Source organism: Caenorhabditis elegans, chromosome I, assembly GCF_000002985.6.
Source record: "Caenorhabditis elegans chromosome I".
Taxonomy (NCBI): domain Eukaryota; kingdom Metazoa; phylum Nematoda; class Chromadorea; order Rhabditida; family Rhabditidae; genus Caenorhabditis; species Caenorhabditis elegans.
Window position 1 is genome coordinate 6,530,118 of NC_003279.8, and position 14,989 is coordinate 6,545,106.

Here is a 14,989-nt window from a genome sequence, read left to right on the forward strand (position 1 = left end):
ATAGTAATTGATTCACGTAAAATTTTAATGTTTATATTTTCAAAAAAATCCACACTAACAGAAAATGAGTCTATTTATCAGAAGAAGAAGTAAAATTAAAACAAAAATCGGAATCATTTTATCTACTTGTTCTGTGGAGTAGCTGGTGTTGGCTCAGCAACTTCAAGGATCGTTTCGTATCCACTGGTGATCGACTGATTACGGAAGGCTGGGAATGTCTCCCATGGAGTGTTCAAATCGAATTTACGGAATTCTTGAGCCAATTCAGATGGTTCATAGACGACACGCTTCAGCTCTGGATCGTAGCGGACCTCGTTGTATCCCGAAAGTGGATAATCCTTGCGGAATGGGTGACCCTCGAAACCGTAATCAGTGAGAATTCTTCGAAGATCTGGGTGATTGTTGAACCATACTCCATACATATCGTACACTTCACGCTCAAACCTGAAAAAAATTAGAATAAATATATGGTGACTTGGCCGATTTGAGAGGTGAAATCTTTTGAGAAAGTTGCCATAATTTAGGAAACGACTATAATTTGTCAGAAAATAATTAAGTCATAAATGTTCATCAGTTTCTGTTAGTAATCTTGATTTTTTGGATATTTTTCAGTTTATTACAATAAAAAGAAAAAAGTGGTTTTCAAACGAGTTCTGTCTCATTCGACACATCATGTTTATGCAAGATTATTACGAAAATTTTTTTGGCTGTTTTTTGCAGACTTTTAATGATTTCACATGTTTTTTGTCGGGGTGGGTAACTTTAAGTTTGTTTCAAAATTTTTTAAAAATCTGCAGAAATTCGAAAGTCTACTTTTAAATGATTATAATTCTTAAAAGTCTACAAAACCGTCTTTGGAGAAACAACGGATCCGGGAGCAATCAAAAAATGCATTGGAATAATTTCAGATCGAACTTTTCAGGTTGAAATAGTTTGTTCAATTTTTTTTATATCTTTTCATAGTAATTGTGATTTGGTATTATCCATCTTTGATATTAATTTCACTTCTGTTACAATAGTTAAAATAAACTAATTCTTTCAAAAACTTAAATTACATTTAATTAATTAAAAGTTCTTACCAGTCAGCACCCTTGAAAACTGGAGTGGCAGAATCGATTGGAGCAATTTCATCAGTGTATGTACGAACACGAACTCTGGCGTTGAATCGAACAGAGTAAAGCGAATAAATAACTTCAAGACGATTCTTGCGAGTTGGAACATCCATTCCGGTGATGAAGGTTAAGTTGGTGAATTGAGCAGAATGATTTCCCTGGAAATTTAGATTTTTTGTTGATAAATCAAGCATTAAACCAAGAAAAAACGGTTTTTGTGCATTTTTTCTCAATTTTAATAAAACGAAGTATAATTTAAAAAAACTGTAAAACCGACAATAGTTTCCAGATAAAAAATGGTTATGTACTACTATTGCAGCTGAAAGTCAAAGTGTTACTTTTATTTCAAATTTTTGTGTGTGATTATAATTAAAGATTTAATACTTACTTTAAGGAAGGAAAGAACTGGAACAACTCCTGATGGATGAATCAAGAGCTCTAACTCGTCTCCGGCTGCAAATTGCACTTTTTGCACAAACTTTGGCAGGCACTCGGCTGCATACTTTCCAAAATTAGCCAACCGTTCACGTTTGTGTTCGTCGATTTTCCAGATAGTTGCTGAACATTTTTTGTTAAATTTTGTGTAAAATGCAATTGAAAATTTTACGTTTTTTTGGAGATTCTTTCTTATCGCCAGTCTGGTTGGTCTGGGCAACAGCAGCGGTGGTGGAAATTGGCGAATTTCGGACAATTTGCCGGGAAACTGCCTGACGGATCACACTACCCAACATTTTCTGCAAGACAAGACATATATTATTATTTTAAAGTTTTTATTGAATTTAAATGCGATTTGAGGCAAAAAATGGTAAAATAAAAAATAAAATCAGAGAAAATGTGTTTGATCGGCCGGCCGCACATGAAACGCGCAAGTATTCGGGAAATGCGCCAACATAATTTGCTAGCGCATTTCCCTTGCAAGAGAAGTAAGAAAAATGAAAATATTAAACAGAAAAATAATTAATCGAGGGATTCCATAAGAGATTCAGCGAATTGGCGTGTGCGAGGATCTTCATATAGAGTTTTTTGTCCTTTCGAAGTTAATCTATCGTAGATTAAGCGCAATCCGATGAGAATTTGTTGATAGTTTCCTGAAACTGCAAAATATGAAATCAACTAATTTAATCAAATATTCAACCTGTGACTGATACAACAACTCTTCCATCTGTTTCTCCATTATCTCTATTCTCGTTGTTTCGCTCGAAATGAACATCAACATTAGAACTCAGTTTAATTTCGTTGATTTTGGCGCCGTTCTTGCCTGGAAAAAATGAAAGCAATAATTAAGAACTTCTTTCTGACCTGCTAAAAGGGCCAGTTACTGCGAAGGAAAACAAAAGAACAAAGACATGTGTGCATAATGAAGTGCGAAAAACATATTTCACCATTCAGTAACCTGTTCTTGGGTTTGTACCTCTTCCTGCTTTTTACTTTCTTTTTACTAACACTCACCAATGAGGAATCCAATGTCTTTGGACGGCATTTCGAATTTATAACGTTGATTTTTATTTCTGATAGTCGAGACCAGTTCCAGCACATCATTCAGAGCAGATTTCAGATTCCAATACGGACCAGTAATACGAACATTTGAATTTTCTTCGTCATTCTTCCAAATATCCAATGCAACTTTGTTATATTTTTCAATTTTGTAGATGTTGCTTCCTTCGGGCCCAATGAACTGACCGAGAAGTGACGAGTCGAGGAATCGATGGATTGGATAATTTAAAATTTCGCTGTCCATTTTTTCCTTTCTATAATTAGAAATACCGAGAAGCTGAATAAAATTCGAATGGCACGACAATTTCAAAAAAAAAATTGTTGATACGGTATGCAACAAGGCACGCAGCGGTGTTTGCGGACTGAACTTCTTAGAAACGAGGCAATTCGAAATTTTATAATTGGAGACTCAACACCTTCTAATAGATGGCAGAAAAATGGGTATTGAAGAATATATTACCCAGATGCGAAATGTTGCGATTTTTGCTCCAAAAATACGGTACCCGGTCTCGACATGACCCATATTTGTGAAATGCAAACTTGCGGATTAATTGTAATTTCGAACTTTCAGCGGGATATCATCTAATTTCTGTAGTTTGTTTATTTTTAGGAAATGGTGAGAAAATGTTTTAGAAAAATATTTTAAAATCGACGAAAGTGGCAGCAACGAGAGTTTAAAGTTACAGTACTCTTTAAAGGCGCACACCAGTTTGCATTTAACAAAAATGTGTCGTGTCGAGATTTTTTTGGCGCAAGAATAGCAAAAATTTGTGTCTGAGTAATAAAACACATAAATCGCAAACTGCGTTCTTCAGCAACAATATTTTATGGAATTTTTTCGGCATTATTTAGGATTTTAGGCAACCAGCTTCGTCAATTTCGGATGAACAGTGTACCGCAAAAAACACAATTTTGAACATGTCTATTTCCAAAAAAAAAGACCAAGCTAAAGTATTCGAACTCGGAAATTTGAAACATATTTAGTTATTAAAATAAGTTGATCATCATAAAATTATGTAATCTTATGTTAGAAACTGCTGTAATGTTTTCTTTTTTCTGTCTAACTTTACACATCTACCTTCTTTCCGTCATCATCAAAAAAAAACATCCTCAATCTGTTTGTAACACTATATAAAAAAAACGGACTCAGCTGTAATTCACCTCTTAGATATCAAGATATCCCTTGAAACACCTCCAGTCAATTCTCTTCTCCCAGGAAAAAAACATCTTTAAGGCCATAGATGCGCGAAAGGACAAAAAACAAGTGTCACTAGAGACGCAGCATTATAGACATAAAAAAGTTGAGTAGGCGGAGTCTATCGGAGGAAAAAGAAAGGTTTTGGCAAACAGTTTGGCACCCAGAGGTTGTGTCCTTTCAATCGAGAAGACAACCATGCTTCTTGTGCCAATTATTCTACTATTTCTGGAGGTTACAACAACGCATCAGAGAAGTATTACTCAGAATACTGTAAGAATTTTCTAAATTTACTTCATAAAAATTGTATTTCTTGTCATGTAACCGGGAGATAGATCCTCATAAAACATGAAATTTTCGACCATAGCTCTCGAAAATATTTTCGAGCTATAACTATTTTCACCTTTGCCACTAGTAGTCAGCGTACTTTAATTGAACTCTAGAAACTGTGGTTTTGAAATTTTGACGTCTCAAACATTTTCTAAAGTGTATTTCCTGTAGAAAACTCGTGCAATATTAAAAAAGCTATTCTTATTTTTCTACATTGATGAATATACACATATGCATAAATAAATTGACAATAATGTAAATTTGAATTTTTTCAGTATTATCTGGTTTATAATTTTTAGATAATCATTAGATCCACCTAAGATTAGTCCTAATATAAATCAGTTTATCATTTTCTGATTAACTTCAGTATATTTCAGAAAGTTTACTGGAAACATTTGTAGTTCGAAGAAGGCATTATAATGCCTGCCAAAGTGCCTACAATGCGCTTCTTCTATTTTGCCATGAAGAAAAACTGTAAAATGCCAAAGTACTTGTTAAATTTGGTATTATTGACAAATTTTCGAATAAATTGAGGTCTAAATTATTATCAAATTTCAAAGGCTAAACTAGAGGAAAATTACTTTTTCGACTTGTCTACAATTCATTTTTTCGCTGAAACTAATTTCTCAAATTTGGAATAATTTTTTCTATTCTACTGCTAAATTACTTTTATTAATAACAATAAGATGATCGAATTCACCACTAGTTCGAATTTTACGGAAATAGCTTCACAAGAATCCAACCTTTAGTGTGTTGTATTACTGTGAATACGGTATGTTGTAAATATACCCTCCATGGGATTATTCATAATTTTTACAAATATGCCAAATATCGGATCAAAAAATTTCCGTTTTTTTGCAAATTTTCAGACTATGTCTCTTTTTTTAAAATCTCGTCTCTATGAAACAAAAACGTATACGAATTGCGCGAAAAACTAATCGGGTTTATGATTTTTATTACTACATGTGCCCATTATACAAAGAGAGAAAAAACTAGTTGAGATTTCATATATATATATATATATATAATCCTTTCGTACCCCCATATCTATAACAAAAAGGATATGAATGTTGAAATTTTGAGCAAAAAAAGATAGTAAGAGACGCAGAGACGATAGACACTCGAAATGATGACCGGATAATAGATGACCGGTGTGTCAACATGAAACAAAACAAGAGCACTTGAAATAGAGGGCGATGCAAAAAATTGAGATGGGTGAGAAGTGTGTGTTGAGCCATGAGATATGGAAGATCTCTGCCATTTATGGTTTTGCATTTTCTGGGAGGTATGAGCATTTTTTGAGAAAAATCAGTGGCATCCGATAACTTGTAGTCAAGATTTCCAGAAGTAGAAATAAATTTGACTACTCGTGGGTATATGAGTTATGTTGGACACGGCTGTTTCAGGTGGTTGCTTCGAAAGTTTAAACTCTTGACATTAACAATTGAAATATAATACAAATGGTTTGTCATATGAAAAATAAGAAAATGGACCCGCCCATATATTGGTTTTTATGATATAATCATCAATCTCTTGGACGTTCCTTTTATTTTGAATCAACAGAATAAAATAAAACGATGGTAAAAGCGATTTTCATTTTAGTCGAGACTGTCAAGACTGTGTCAAGGTTTGAACAGGATCTCAAAATCTGGCAGTAGTTGTAGCCATTTTCTTATTGTTTTATTCTAAAAATTAGATAATCAAGATTTCCCGCACTACAGCATTAGACTAGCAAAATCGAGATTTGGATTGAACGAGCATGAACTATAAAACTATTTAGCATATATTTTGCCCGCATCGTCAGCTTAACGTATTCATAATTTCTAGCAAAAATTACTTTATAGATTTTATATTTTTGAAATTAACTTGTATTAATTTCCAGGACTGCTCATTCCACTATTCGAATTATTCAGTCAGTTGGAATTACGATGAACTGAGTAATGATATTGTCTTCAAATTGAAATCTCATTCTGATTTTACGAATTTCTACACAGCAATAGCTTTTGGAAAGGAGAAGCCGGTAAGTTTGAAAACAATGAATCATCATCAGACATTTATTAAAGGAAGATGTAATTGCTGTATACGTGCGGTCACTTCAAATTGGTATAATTGATGGACATCTTGTGGATGATGGAGCTATCGAATCCGATGAAAAAACCAATGTTCAAGCTTTACAGTTTGATCTACAAAATGGGGATTTGACAGCTCAGTGTTAGTTTCAAATAAATTCATATGGTGGAAATATGGTAAAAGTTAGATTTAAAATGTGTTTTAAAAAAAGTCCGTCGACAAAATTTTTGCACAAAAAAAGTAAATTTTCAGTCGCCCGCCCAGTTGAAACATTTGACACTCAGGACTCAGATCTTGGAAGCTGCATTGCAAGTTGATTTTTTGATGTTATCCCAATTAATTTCATTTTTATAGACAATTTTCTTTCTTACCGAATCCCGCGAAATCATCACCGGAGCCCCATTGGAATTAGGAAATGAGAAAAACTTACAGAAAGTTCGAGTTTGTGATTTGGCTGTCACTTGCGCCACAAAAATGCACAATGGTAGAAGTTTTCAGTGGATTTCAAAAATTCTTTATTTAATATTTAGATGTTCTTGTAAAAAGACAAGAGGATGGAGATGTTGCTCCAATTTGCTCAACTGGAGGAGAGGATCAGAAAAATCGAATTGAATGGAAAGTCGATGGAGATTTGGTAAGTATTCTATCCTGGGTTACTAAACTTTCTCATATTTAAAAATGGTAGAAGAAATCTCTAGATATGCCATGTGTATTTTTACAACTTGTGTACACCCACAAGAAAAGTGTGCAAATATTTTATTTAAGAATCTACAAAAACATTTTTTTGGCAACAACGCACAATTTTCTCTACTTCCTATTTTATTTAACCGTAACTGCTCATGGTGCTTAAGGTAAAGTTTTAATGCAGAATTCGATAAATATTTTTGTATATTTCGGCATAGTGTGGGCTTTCTAAGGATATGCCCGCTAGCCTCGTCTCTCGTAGATCTAGAAAACAAAACAATATCTATAATTCAGATTTATTTCTCCGTATTCCAAAATGCAAAGAAAGGACGTTGGTGGACAGCAATTGGAGTTGGAGAATCAATGAATGATCTCAATATGATTCTATTATTTGCTGAAAATGGTCGTTTAAAAAAACAAGGAATTTTCAAAACTGAAGGAAAAATGCAACCATTGGAAGTTGAATATGAAGGAATTGAAGTGAAAAAAGATTTGGCTATTGTGAATAATGGGAAAGCGAATTTCGATGTTTCTGTCGAGAAGAAGTTCTTCCTGGATCGAGCCGTGAGTTTTTTTTTCAGTACTCACAAAAATCCTGCCTATTAGCAAAACTTAAAATTTTCCTGACAAATTTTTAGGATGAACAAGGCTGCTTCACTATGCAAGTTGCAATTCTCGCTGGTCAATATCAAGCAAACAATTTCAATGTTCAAAAACATCAAAATACTCCAGAACGTATTCAAATCTGTAATGTAGACTCATGTCATGACCCAATTGAGCCCCAACAGGAAATTGATGGAGAAACTCCGAAGAAAACTACCCAGCCTTTAGTCAAAGGCGATGAGGACATTATTGAAGCGTCTGGAGTAACTGTGCCAACAAAAGAAGCTCTAATTAATGATGTGGAAGGTTCTGGACTTCCTGTAACACCGAAAATTGAGAATGAAGAACCAAAGTCTACACCACATACAGCAGAAGTTGCAGATGAGCATCCATTGACTGGAGTTGATGCTCCAAGTTCTGTTACGTCATCATCATCTTCATCATCTTCTTTGTCAACTGCTGGCCCTCAATTAGTGTCTTCTTCAACCCCAATTCCTGTACCAATGACCCCTGAAAAAAGTCCGTTTTTCCTAAGATTAACCCAAAATTCATTGGAATTTATTCCAGATCATGTCTTCGAAGTCGATAATCAAACAACCAAAACAGTGAGTGAAGAACCGAAAAAAGAAGAAACAGAAAAGATCAATGATGCACCAGAAGTTACAACACCAAGAGCTGGAAGTCATGGAGATGGAAGTAAAAATGGTTGTGGAGCAGAACATGAAGACTTGAAAATTTGTGAATCCTACTTTGCCGAGTATTTGGGAAAAGTTAACGATTGGTCTGAAAAGCATAATATGACAGTGACAAGTCATATGTGGAAGGTAAGTCTTTTTGAATTTGTGAATAGATTTGGTTTTTTCCAAAAACTAAAACTTCAATTTGAACTTATTAGGATTTTTGGATCAAATTTTTTGTTAAAATAAATTGGAAGTATTTAGTTATAAAAACCAGAATAAGAATTAGAACAGAATAAAAGAAGAAGAATTTTTCTGTAAAATAGAAGTGACTTTAATAAAAACTGAAAATAGTCAAAGGTCTACTCAAAATTCAGATTGAAATCTTATTGTTTTGAGTTAAAGTTAAAGTTGGCTGAGAAGTGGACGCTGATATCATCATCATCATGATGGCAGTACCTGCCAAAATTAAATACGTTGTAGGCTCAAAATAGTAACATACAAACTTTTGTGTTGTAAAATAAATCCCGAAAAAATCTAAAAAATTTTTGACAACAACTTCAACGACAGATTCAATAGTTAAGTTATTGAATTAATAATTTGCATACCTTTTGTCGTTTTCCAAATTTTTTCAAATTGTTTTTTTCATATTTTCAGGCGTGCACTTTACTGTCCCAAGTTCAACATGTGACAACAATGTGCTGTACAATTTTCCGAAACACGTGTGCCACGCATCTCAGCCTATAACTTTCAAATACCATATCCTTTTCCCTGAAAACTCCATTCCGCAGTGTCACATTATTTATTAGATGTCTTTTATTTCCAAAAAGAGACGAGATTTCGCTTGATTGAAAAGTTTTATTGAAAAATTGAAAATCCTGTATCCCAAAAATAAACACATTTTATTGATCAATTTCTTGTTTTTTCTCATCATCTGTATAATTCGTCGGTGTCGCTTTGGCCTTCTCGGATCCATTCTGAAACACAAAAACTGTATTTTTTGTCTTAAAACAACAAAAAACAATAGGTGATTTGTCAAGGTTATTTGAATAGAACCGATTACATAATAATTATGGTTTTGTGTTCCCTCTTATTTTCCGTCAAGGACATGTTGAAAAAGCTTTCTTTAGTGGATGAATGTGGCAGATGACTTTTCAAAATGAGAAGAAAGCAAAAAAAAAGTTTAGAGGTCGTGTATTTATGCCGTGATCCTTTCTAATTGTAGACACAAGGGAAAAATGCGGAAAAGGAACTGGTTCGTCTCGATGCTTATGAGAAAATAACTTTTGAACGTCTATTTTTACAGGCATTATAGGCAATTTTTGGAAGGGATTTAGATGTGTAGCACTACTTATTATGCTGGTAAAGTTATGAGAAAAAATAAAACGATAGAAATAATTCTAGACAAAACAAATATTTCTGTTTTTGGTTGAAAACCATATTTTTCTCAATTATTATTTCACAGTATTTAATTCTAGAATAATTTATACATTTGACCATCATCAACTTTTCGGTAATATAACATGGCAATCGACAAAAAAAAATCGATTTTGAGCTCGGCAGCTGAGCCAATCACCGATTGCTTAATGTTAGCGTTTTTTATAGGCGAGCTATAATTTGGAATTTTGTTATTTTATCTTTAAAGCTGTAGATCAATGTTTTCATCAAAAATGTATAGTAAAACTTACTTCAAACGAAGCTGAATATTCATTGAGTGGCTGCAAAAATGCCATATTGATTGCAACAGTTATATGAAGACAGATTGCACCAAGATACATCCAAAATGGGCCAAGGACACTGAAACAATATTTTTTGTTAGTGCTCAAACAAAATTTTCAGAAAAGTTCCTTTTTTCTCTTCCAACCTTTATTTTAAAAGCTCCACCACTTTTTATATGCCGAAAAATTATGAAATACAAGCAGTAAATAAATATTCTGCGAGTTAATAATTACTGATAAAACCAGATATTCTTGAGTGATGACATTTTAAAACTGAGGTGTAACATTTTTGAGAAATTGTGTACACTTTCTGGCAACATCTTGTCAAACTAAAGCCAATATTGCCAAATTATTTTATTTTTACAGGTGAAGTAGCGCCAATTGGAATGTTCATAAAATATACTCAAATTAGTCGGAATGGTTAATTATCTAGTTGAAACACTCTTAAAATGGTCCAGTTCAAAAACGTTTTGACAAAATGCCAAATTTTGAATAATAAAACTTTTGAGAGTGATTTTTGTAAACTGACAGTTGTGCGCATTTTTCATCTCTAAATAGCACGTTTTTTGGCCACAAACTGAATCAAACCTGGTTCACACTTCTAAATCTTTAATAATGCCCAAAAACAGGAAATATGTTTAGACTAACCTGTAGAATTTATTTTCATTTACAAATTGGCCCGGTAGTTGATTTAGATAAGTAGATCGTTTTCCAATTGCCATTAAAAAAATAATTGAAATAGCAAGAGCATCAGTCAAAAACATTAATGTCATTGTAATAGTCGTATGAATTGTAATAAATAATCTTCGTTTCATCAAAATTCCAAAAGCAGCAAGAATTGCTCCACCAATGTATACAGTTGCAACTGGTAAAAGAACCATTCGAAATATTCCACTGCTCACAAAAAATCCTTTTGATTCGAGAATAAAATAGATTGCAACTTCCAATAACATTGTTAGAATTTGCATTGATACTGTTAAAAGAGCAGCTTTTGGAGTATCAAAAAGCTCAAAACAGGCTGCTGGACGGTGATTTGAAACTGTTGAAATTTGCATTGATTGCCTTAATGAATTAATTATAGATATTCCTGGTTTCTTCTTTAGACGTTTTCGTAGAGCCATTTTTAGGAATAGAAATAGTAATAAGGAAAATAATGGAAAAAAAGGAAAAAAAGCTGCACAGAACATTTAATGGAAGGAAAACGCAGAGAAGGAAAGGCAAATGTCAAGAGCAGGGGGAAATATGAATTTGCAAAAAAAAGAGATTTCTTTGTTTTTCTTTTTTTGTTGTTTGTGGAGAAAATATAAAATATTGAATTATGAGATACGGTTTACTATATTGAATTTGCCAATTTCTAGAAAATAAACCATTTGGAATTTTGGCGTATTGTTTAACATCGGAAGTGTTTTATTCATGAAGACTCATAAATTGTACGGATTTGTTTTGATTTTAATATTTGTTCGGCTCAGGCATATTGAGAACAGATTCAAAATCCAGAGAGGCCAAGAAATGGGCGGAGTCTATTTTAAACTTTAAATCTACAGTCTGAATAAAGCTTCTGATACCAAAAGACGCAGACGTGAAATGAGAAAATCGATATGTGTCACGGAGAGAAATAACATAGTTTTGGGATTTATTCGGAAAAGAACGACTATCCAATAGTTCGTTGTCTGTGTCTCCACTGTTGACGTTATGCTTCAATTGTATGTACCTCTAACAGTGTCCATATACATTCTATAACTAAATACATAGTTCGTAATTTTAAAAATAACAATATTTATAACAAGGAAAAAACGTTATTTTTCGCAAAAAGGTTCATGATAGTTTTAAAAATTATCATTTTGAAATAACGACTTCTACCACCTTGGAACGTCCAAAAAAGTTGTTCTACAATTTTGACATCATCTAATCTGTTATAATTACTATGATTCCAGTGAGACAATAAATATTCTTAACCTGCCTATGCCTTTAATTGGAAACTAATTGAAACTTTTGAAAATCTGCCAAAAACTCTGTTTTGAATAACCGCCGAAATGAATTAATGCAAGCGCGCTCTTTCGTCACGCGGCAGAGAACGGAGACAGCAGAGAAACGCGGGTAGAATTGTTTTTTGAATGGACAAATTAGCGAGATTTCTTTCCATTTTCTTTTATTTTTCAAACTTATAATGCCTCCAAAAAGAAAACAGCTTCGACGAAACTCATCAAGTATCGATTCAAATAGTTTGCAACAGGTTTGTAGAAATTGGTAATTAATCAGAGCGAAAAAATACTTGTTTTCAGCAAAATCTGTTGCATGTCTGTGGATACTGCTCCAAACTGATGGGAAACGATGAAAAAGAACATTTGGAACATGCAATGAGCCATCAGGTAGGAATAAATATTTAAAATAATATTAATGAAAGACTTACTGTAGAACGAAGTAACCCAATGTCGTACCTGCTGTATTCCTGTAAATAAAGAAGAAACAGAAGATCATCTGAAACGAATTCATGGTAAGTAAACTTGGGATGAAGCAAAATTCGATATTTTAAATTTAAATTTCAGCCTGCAATTATCGTCACATCAAATTTTCCATTGACAACTCTTTAATCGAACTTCGGATCGCCGCTGGAAAATCATATTCAAACTTTTGGGGTATTCGCCTCTCTTCAACGGATTCCACACTAAACAGCTTCAGTTCAAACTCTGCAAGATGGTGGCAGAACTTTAAAAATGGGCGGTCTCTTGGGACATTCCGAATTCTAAATTCAAAATTTAGCTGGAAATGTCCAATGTGTGAAGGAAAATCAGCCGTTAATTTCAATGAGACAATCAGTATGCGGACATACGCCCTGACTCATTTAGAACATCATCATTTCGAAGAAGTTATGGTTAGTGTTCCTGGGTTTTTCGAATTTGAGTGGTATCATCTCAATGAAGAGACTGATTTCGATGTGAGAGCCTTAATGCATATACGACAACAAAGAATTATGTGCAAAGGGCGGAGCTATTTGACATTTTACACTATTAACTTGTCTAAAATGGAAAACGGTGAGAATTTCCTGACAAAGTTGAAGAAAAGAAGTGGAATGGAGAAGGAAGAAGTCAGATATTGTCTTGTTTGTTGCTGCTTGGTGTCTTCTGAAACAATTAAACAACACTTTCGATTATCAAGTCATAGTTGTCTAGATCCGTAAGTTAAATAAAAAACTATTGCGTAGTAAAACTTGAACAATTTTGATATATTCTGGAGCACCAAAATTACTGAATTCGTAGCACAACTCTGATTTTTTGATAAGGCCTGCCTGCATAACATTCGTTTTTTTCAATTATTATTTGTTCAGTATCGCATCGAGCTCATCCTTCACACATGTCCAACCTGACCCAAAAGAAGTTGCGAACGAAGCCGGTGAGAATGTGAATAACGCTGAAAATCCAGAAGAAGAAGAAGTATACACTTTTGAATTTCCCAAGGAATTGTTTCTATATTCTAATGTTTTCAAGGTACATTTTTTTTCAATTTCAAATTTAAATAATTTTTTCGATTTTTAGAACCTACGAAAAGATGAATTCAAGTGGCGTTGTTGTCTCTGTCCACGTGCCCATGCTCACATTTTCACGACTCAACTCATTATGAGAATGTATGCTCTTCGACATATTGATCAACATCACAAGTACCTTTTTACTGAAGAATTCATGAATTATGAATGGTTATCGGCGAAACATGAAATCAGAGCTTCATTCGATATTAGAACATTCACACCTCTTCAGTATACGATTAAGGGAGAATCAACGTTCAATGCAACGTAATTTTTTTCAAAATATGTTCTTATCAGAACAAAAACTTTCAGAGATCCAAATGATTATACTCTTCCACAGCAATACTTTTTTATTCCAAAAGATTTCATCAACGAGACAGTCATTTGTGGGTTCTGCTATCGATCATTTAATAAAATTGATTTTCTACTTCATATCGTTCTTCATGGATTTAGAGTCGTCACCAGGTTCTTTTTTAGAATATTCTACAAAATTTTTCGTGAAATTAAACCCTTCGAATTTCCAGAGAAACTGCAAAACTTCGTCCAGCGTCTTATACTGAAACCGCGAATGAATTGATGGGACAAAATAACTATTCGGATGGTGGACTTGATGATGAACCACACAATATTTTGTCTGTCGATGGGAAGCGGCTAAAATCAAAAATGGATTTATTAGCTAAAAGAAGTTACCTGAATGTTCCTCGATTCTCAGAAGTAACTACGCCTGGCAAAAGTGAAAGAGACACTGATGGAGAAATTTATACGGTAATTCAAAATACTTTTAAAATTAAAATTATAAATATCAAAATTTTCAGCCAAGTGGTCGAAGATCTGCTATGAATGCTCGAAAACTTCTCACTGAAACCTTCAAAGTTCTCCAAGATAACTTTCGAAATAGGAAAGACACGTGGAATGAATCATCGTGCTCTTCTTCGTCTTCGTCGGATGAATCAAACTCTGAAGACGATAGATTCGAACGGAATTTGTTATTAGAAGCTACTACAAAAGATGAGAGACGAGAAAGATCGAAAAGTACAGAACTTAAAGTGAAAGATTTATCAAAAATGAGGCCAGCTGAAGTTCGTGAATGGGTTAAAAGAGAAGCTGAAAAGCGAGGAGTTGACTGGAAAGATCAGTCATCATCATCAGAAGGAGAAGATATGGAATCGGAAACTACCACGGAACGAATAGCAGGAAATAATTGGAATAATATGAGATTAAAAGATATCAAAGAACTGTGAGTTTGTAAAAATTAAATTAAATTTTTCAATTTTCTTTTTTCAGTGTTCGCACAGCAGCAAAAAGGAAGAAGATTGATATTTCAAACGATTCCAGTAGTGATTCAGATGATTGTTAGATTACGTAGTAATTTATTCGTTGTTAATTTATTAAAATAGTTTCAAAAATAGTTTTTCGATACTCAAAAAATAAATGCTTTCAATTTTTAAAACTATTTTCAACTTTTTTTTTTGTTTCCAACTTCTGTTGTACAGCTCAGGTCTCAGATTATTTGTGATATATTTTCAAAATTTCCGCCAAGGTTTGCTGTAACAAACTGATCCGAAATAATTGCTTTTTCTGAATTT

General features: G+C 33.4%; 5 protein-coding genes and 2 non-coding genes across 8 annotated transcripts; 3 read left to right on the forward strand and 4 right to left on the reverse strand.

The window, feature by feature from the left end:
- Nucleotides 1-13: 13 nt before the first annotated feature.
- On the reverse strand, nt 14-1,846 carry nuo-2 (NADH dehydrogenase [ubiquinone] iron-sulfur protein 3, mitochondrial). The gene is made up of 4 exons (NM_181996.6): nt 1,720-1,846; nt 1,501-1,670; nt 1,080-1,270; nt 14-444 (listed from the first exon to the last, which is right to left on the reverse strand). The coding sequence occupies exons 1-4, from the start codon at nt 1,841-1,843 to the stop codon at nt 123-125; spliced, it is 807 nt and encodes a 268-aa protein (NP_871796.1). The 5' UTR covers nt 1,844-1,846; the 3' UTR covers nt 14-122.
- Nucleotides 1,847-1,865: 19 nt separating this feature from the next.
- T10E9.14 (K Homology domain-containing protein) lies at nt 1,866-2,954 on the reverse strand. 2 transcript variants are annotated; one of them, NM_001395781.1, is made up of 3 exons: nt 2,562-2,954; nt 2,248-2,370; nt 1,866-2,200 (listed from the first exon to the last, which is right to left on the reverse strand). In NM_001395781.1, the coding sequence occupies exons 1-3, from the start codon at nt 2,848-2,850 to the stop codon at nt 2,070-2,072; spliced, it is 543 nt and encodes a 180-aa protein (NP_001382713.1). In that variant the 5' UTR covers nt 2,851-2,954; the 3' UTR covers nt 1,866-2,069. The 2 variants fall into 2 exon arrangements, with proteins under 2 accessions (NP_001382713.1, NP_001338807.1); NM_001351897.2 differs by having other exon boundaries at nt 1,866-2,206; nt 2,562-2,914.
- A 1,012-nt stretch (nt 2,955-3,966) lies between these two features.
- On the forward strand, nt 3,967-9,076 carry cpg-22 (DOMON domain-containing protein). The gene is made up of 10 exons (NM_059481.7): nt 3,967-4,074; nt 6,014-6,151; nt 6,195-6,342; nt 6,454-6,509; nt 6,556-6,685; nt 6,732-6,835; nt 7,180-7,449; nt 7,524-8,007; nt 8,056-8,312; nt 8,823-9,076. The coding sequence occupies exons 1-10, from the start codon at nt 4,000-4,002 to the stop codon at nt 8,910-8,912; spliced, it is 1,752 nt and encodes a 583-aa protein (NP_491882.2). The 5' UTR covers nt 3,967-3,999; the 3' UTR covers nt 8,913-9,076.
- On the forward strand, nt 5,250-5,319 carry T10E9.11. Its single transcript, NR_050198.1, has one exon. It is a non-coding gene; the product is annotated as an Unclassified non-coding RNA T10E9.11 (non-coding RNA).
- On the reverse strand, nt 5,250-5,319 carry T10E9.13. The gene has a single exon (NR_050199.1). It is a non-coding gene; the product is annotated as an Unclassified non-coding RNA T10E9.13 (non-coding RNA).
- T10E9.8 (uncharacterized protein) lies at nt 9,012-10,945 on the reverse strand. The gene is made up of 3 exons (NM_059482.4): nt 10,532-10,945; nt 9,854-9,962; nt 9,012-9,142 (listed from the first exon to the last, which is right to left on the reverse strand). Exons 1-3 carry the CDS (start codon nt 10,936-10,938, stop codon nt 9,068-9,070), a joined length of 591 nt encoding a protein of 196 aa, NP_491883.3. The 5' UTR covers nt 10,939-10,945; the 3' UTR covers nt 9,012-9,067.
- A 1,053-nt stretch (nt 10,946-11,998) lies between these two features.
- On the forward strand, nt 11,999-14,849 carry T10E9.2 (C2H2-type domain-containing protein). Its single transcript, NM_059483.5, has 10 exons — nt 11,999-12,116; nt 12,166-12,252; nt 12,299-12,377; nt 12,430-13,057; nt 13,209-13,368; nt 13,417-13,670; nt 13,716-13,868; nt 13,928-14,168; nt 14,219-14,640; nt 14,688-14,849. The coding sequence occupies exons 1-10, from the start codon at nt 12,051-12,053 to the stop codon at nt 14,758-14,760; spliced, it is 2,163 nt and encodes a 720-aa protein (NP_491884.1). The 5' UTR covers nt 11,999-12,050; the 3' UTR covers nt 14,761-14,849.
- Nucleotides 14,850-14,989: the final 140 nt, after the last annotated feature.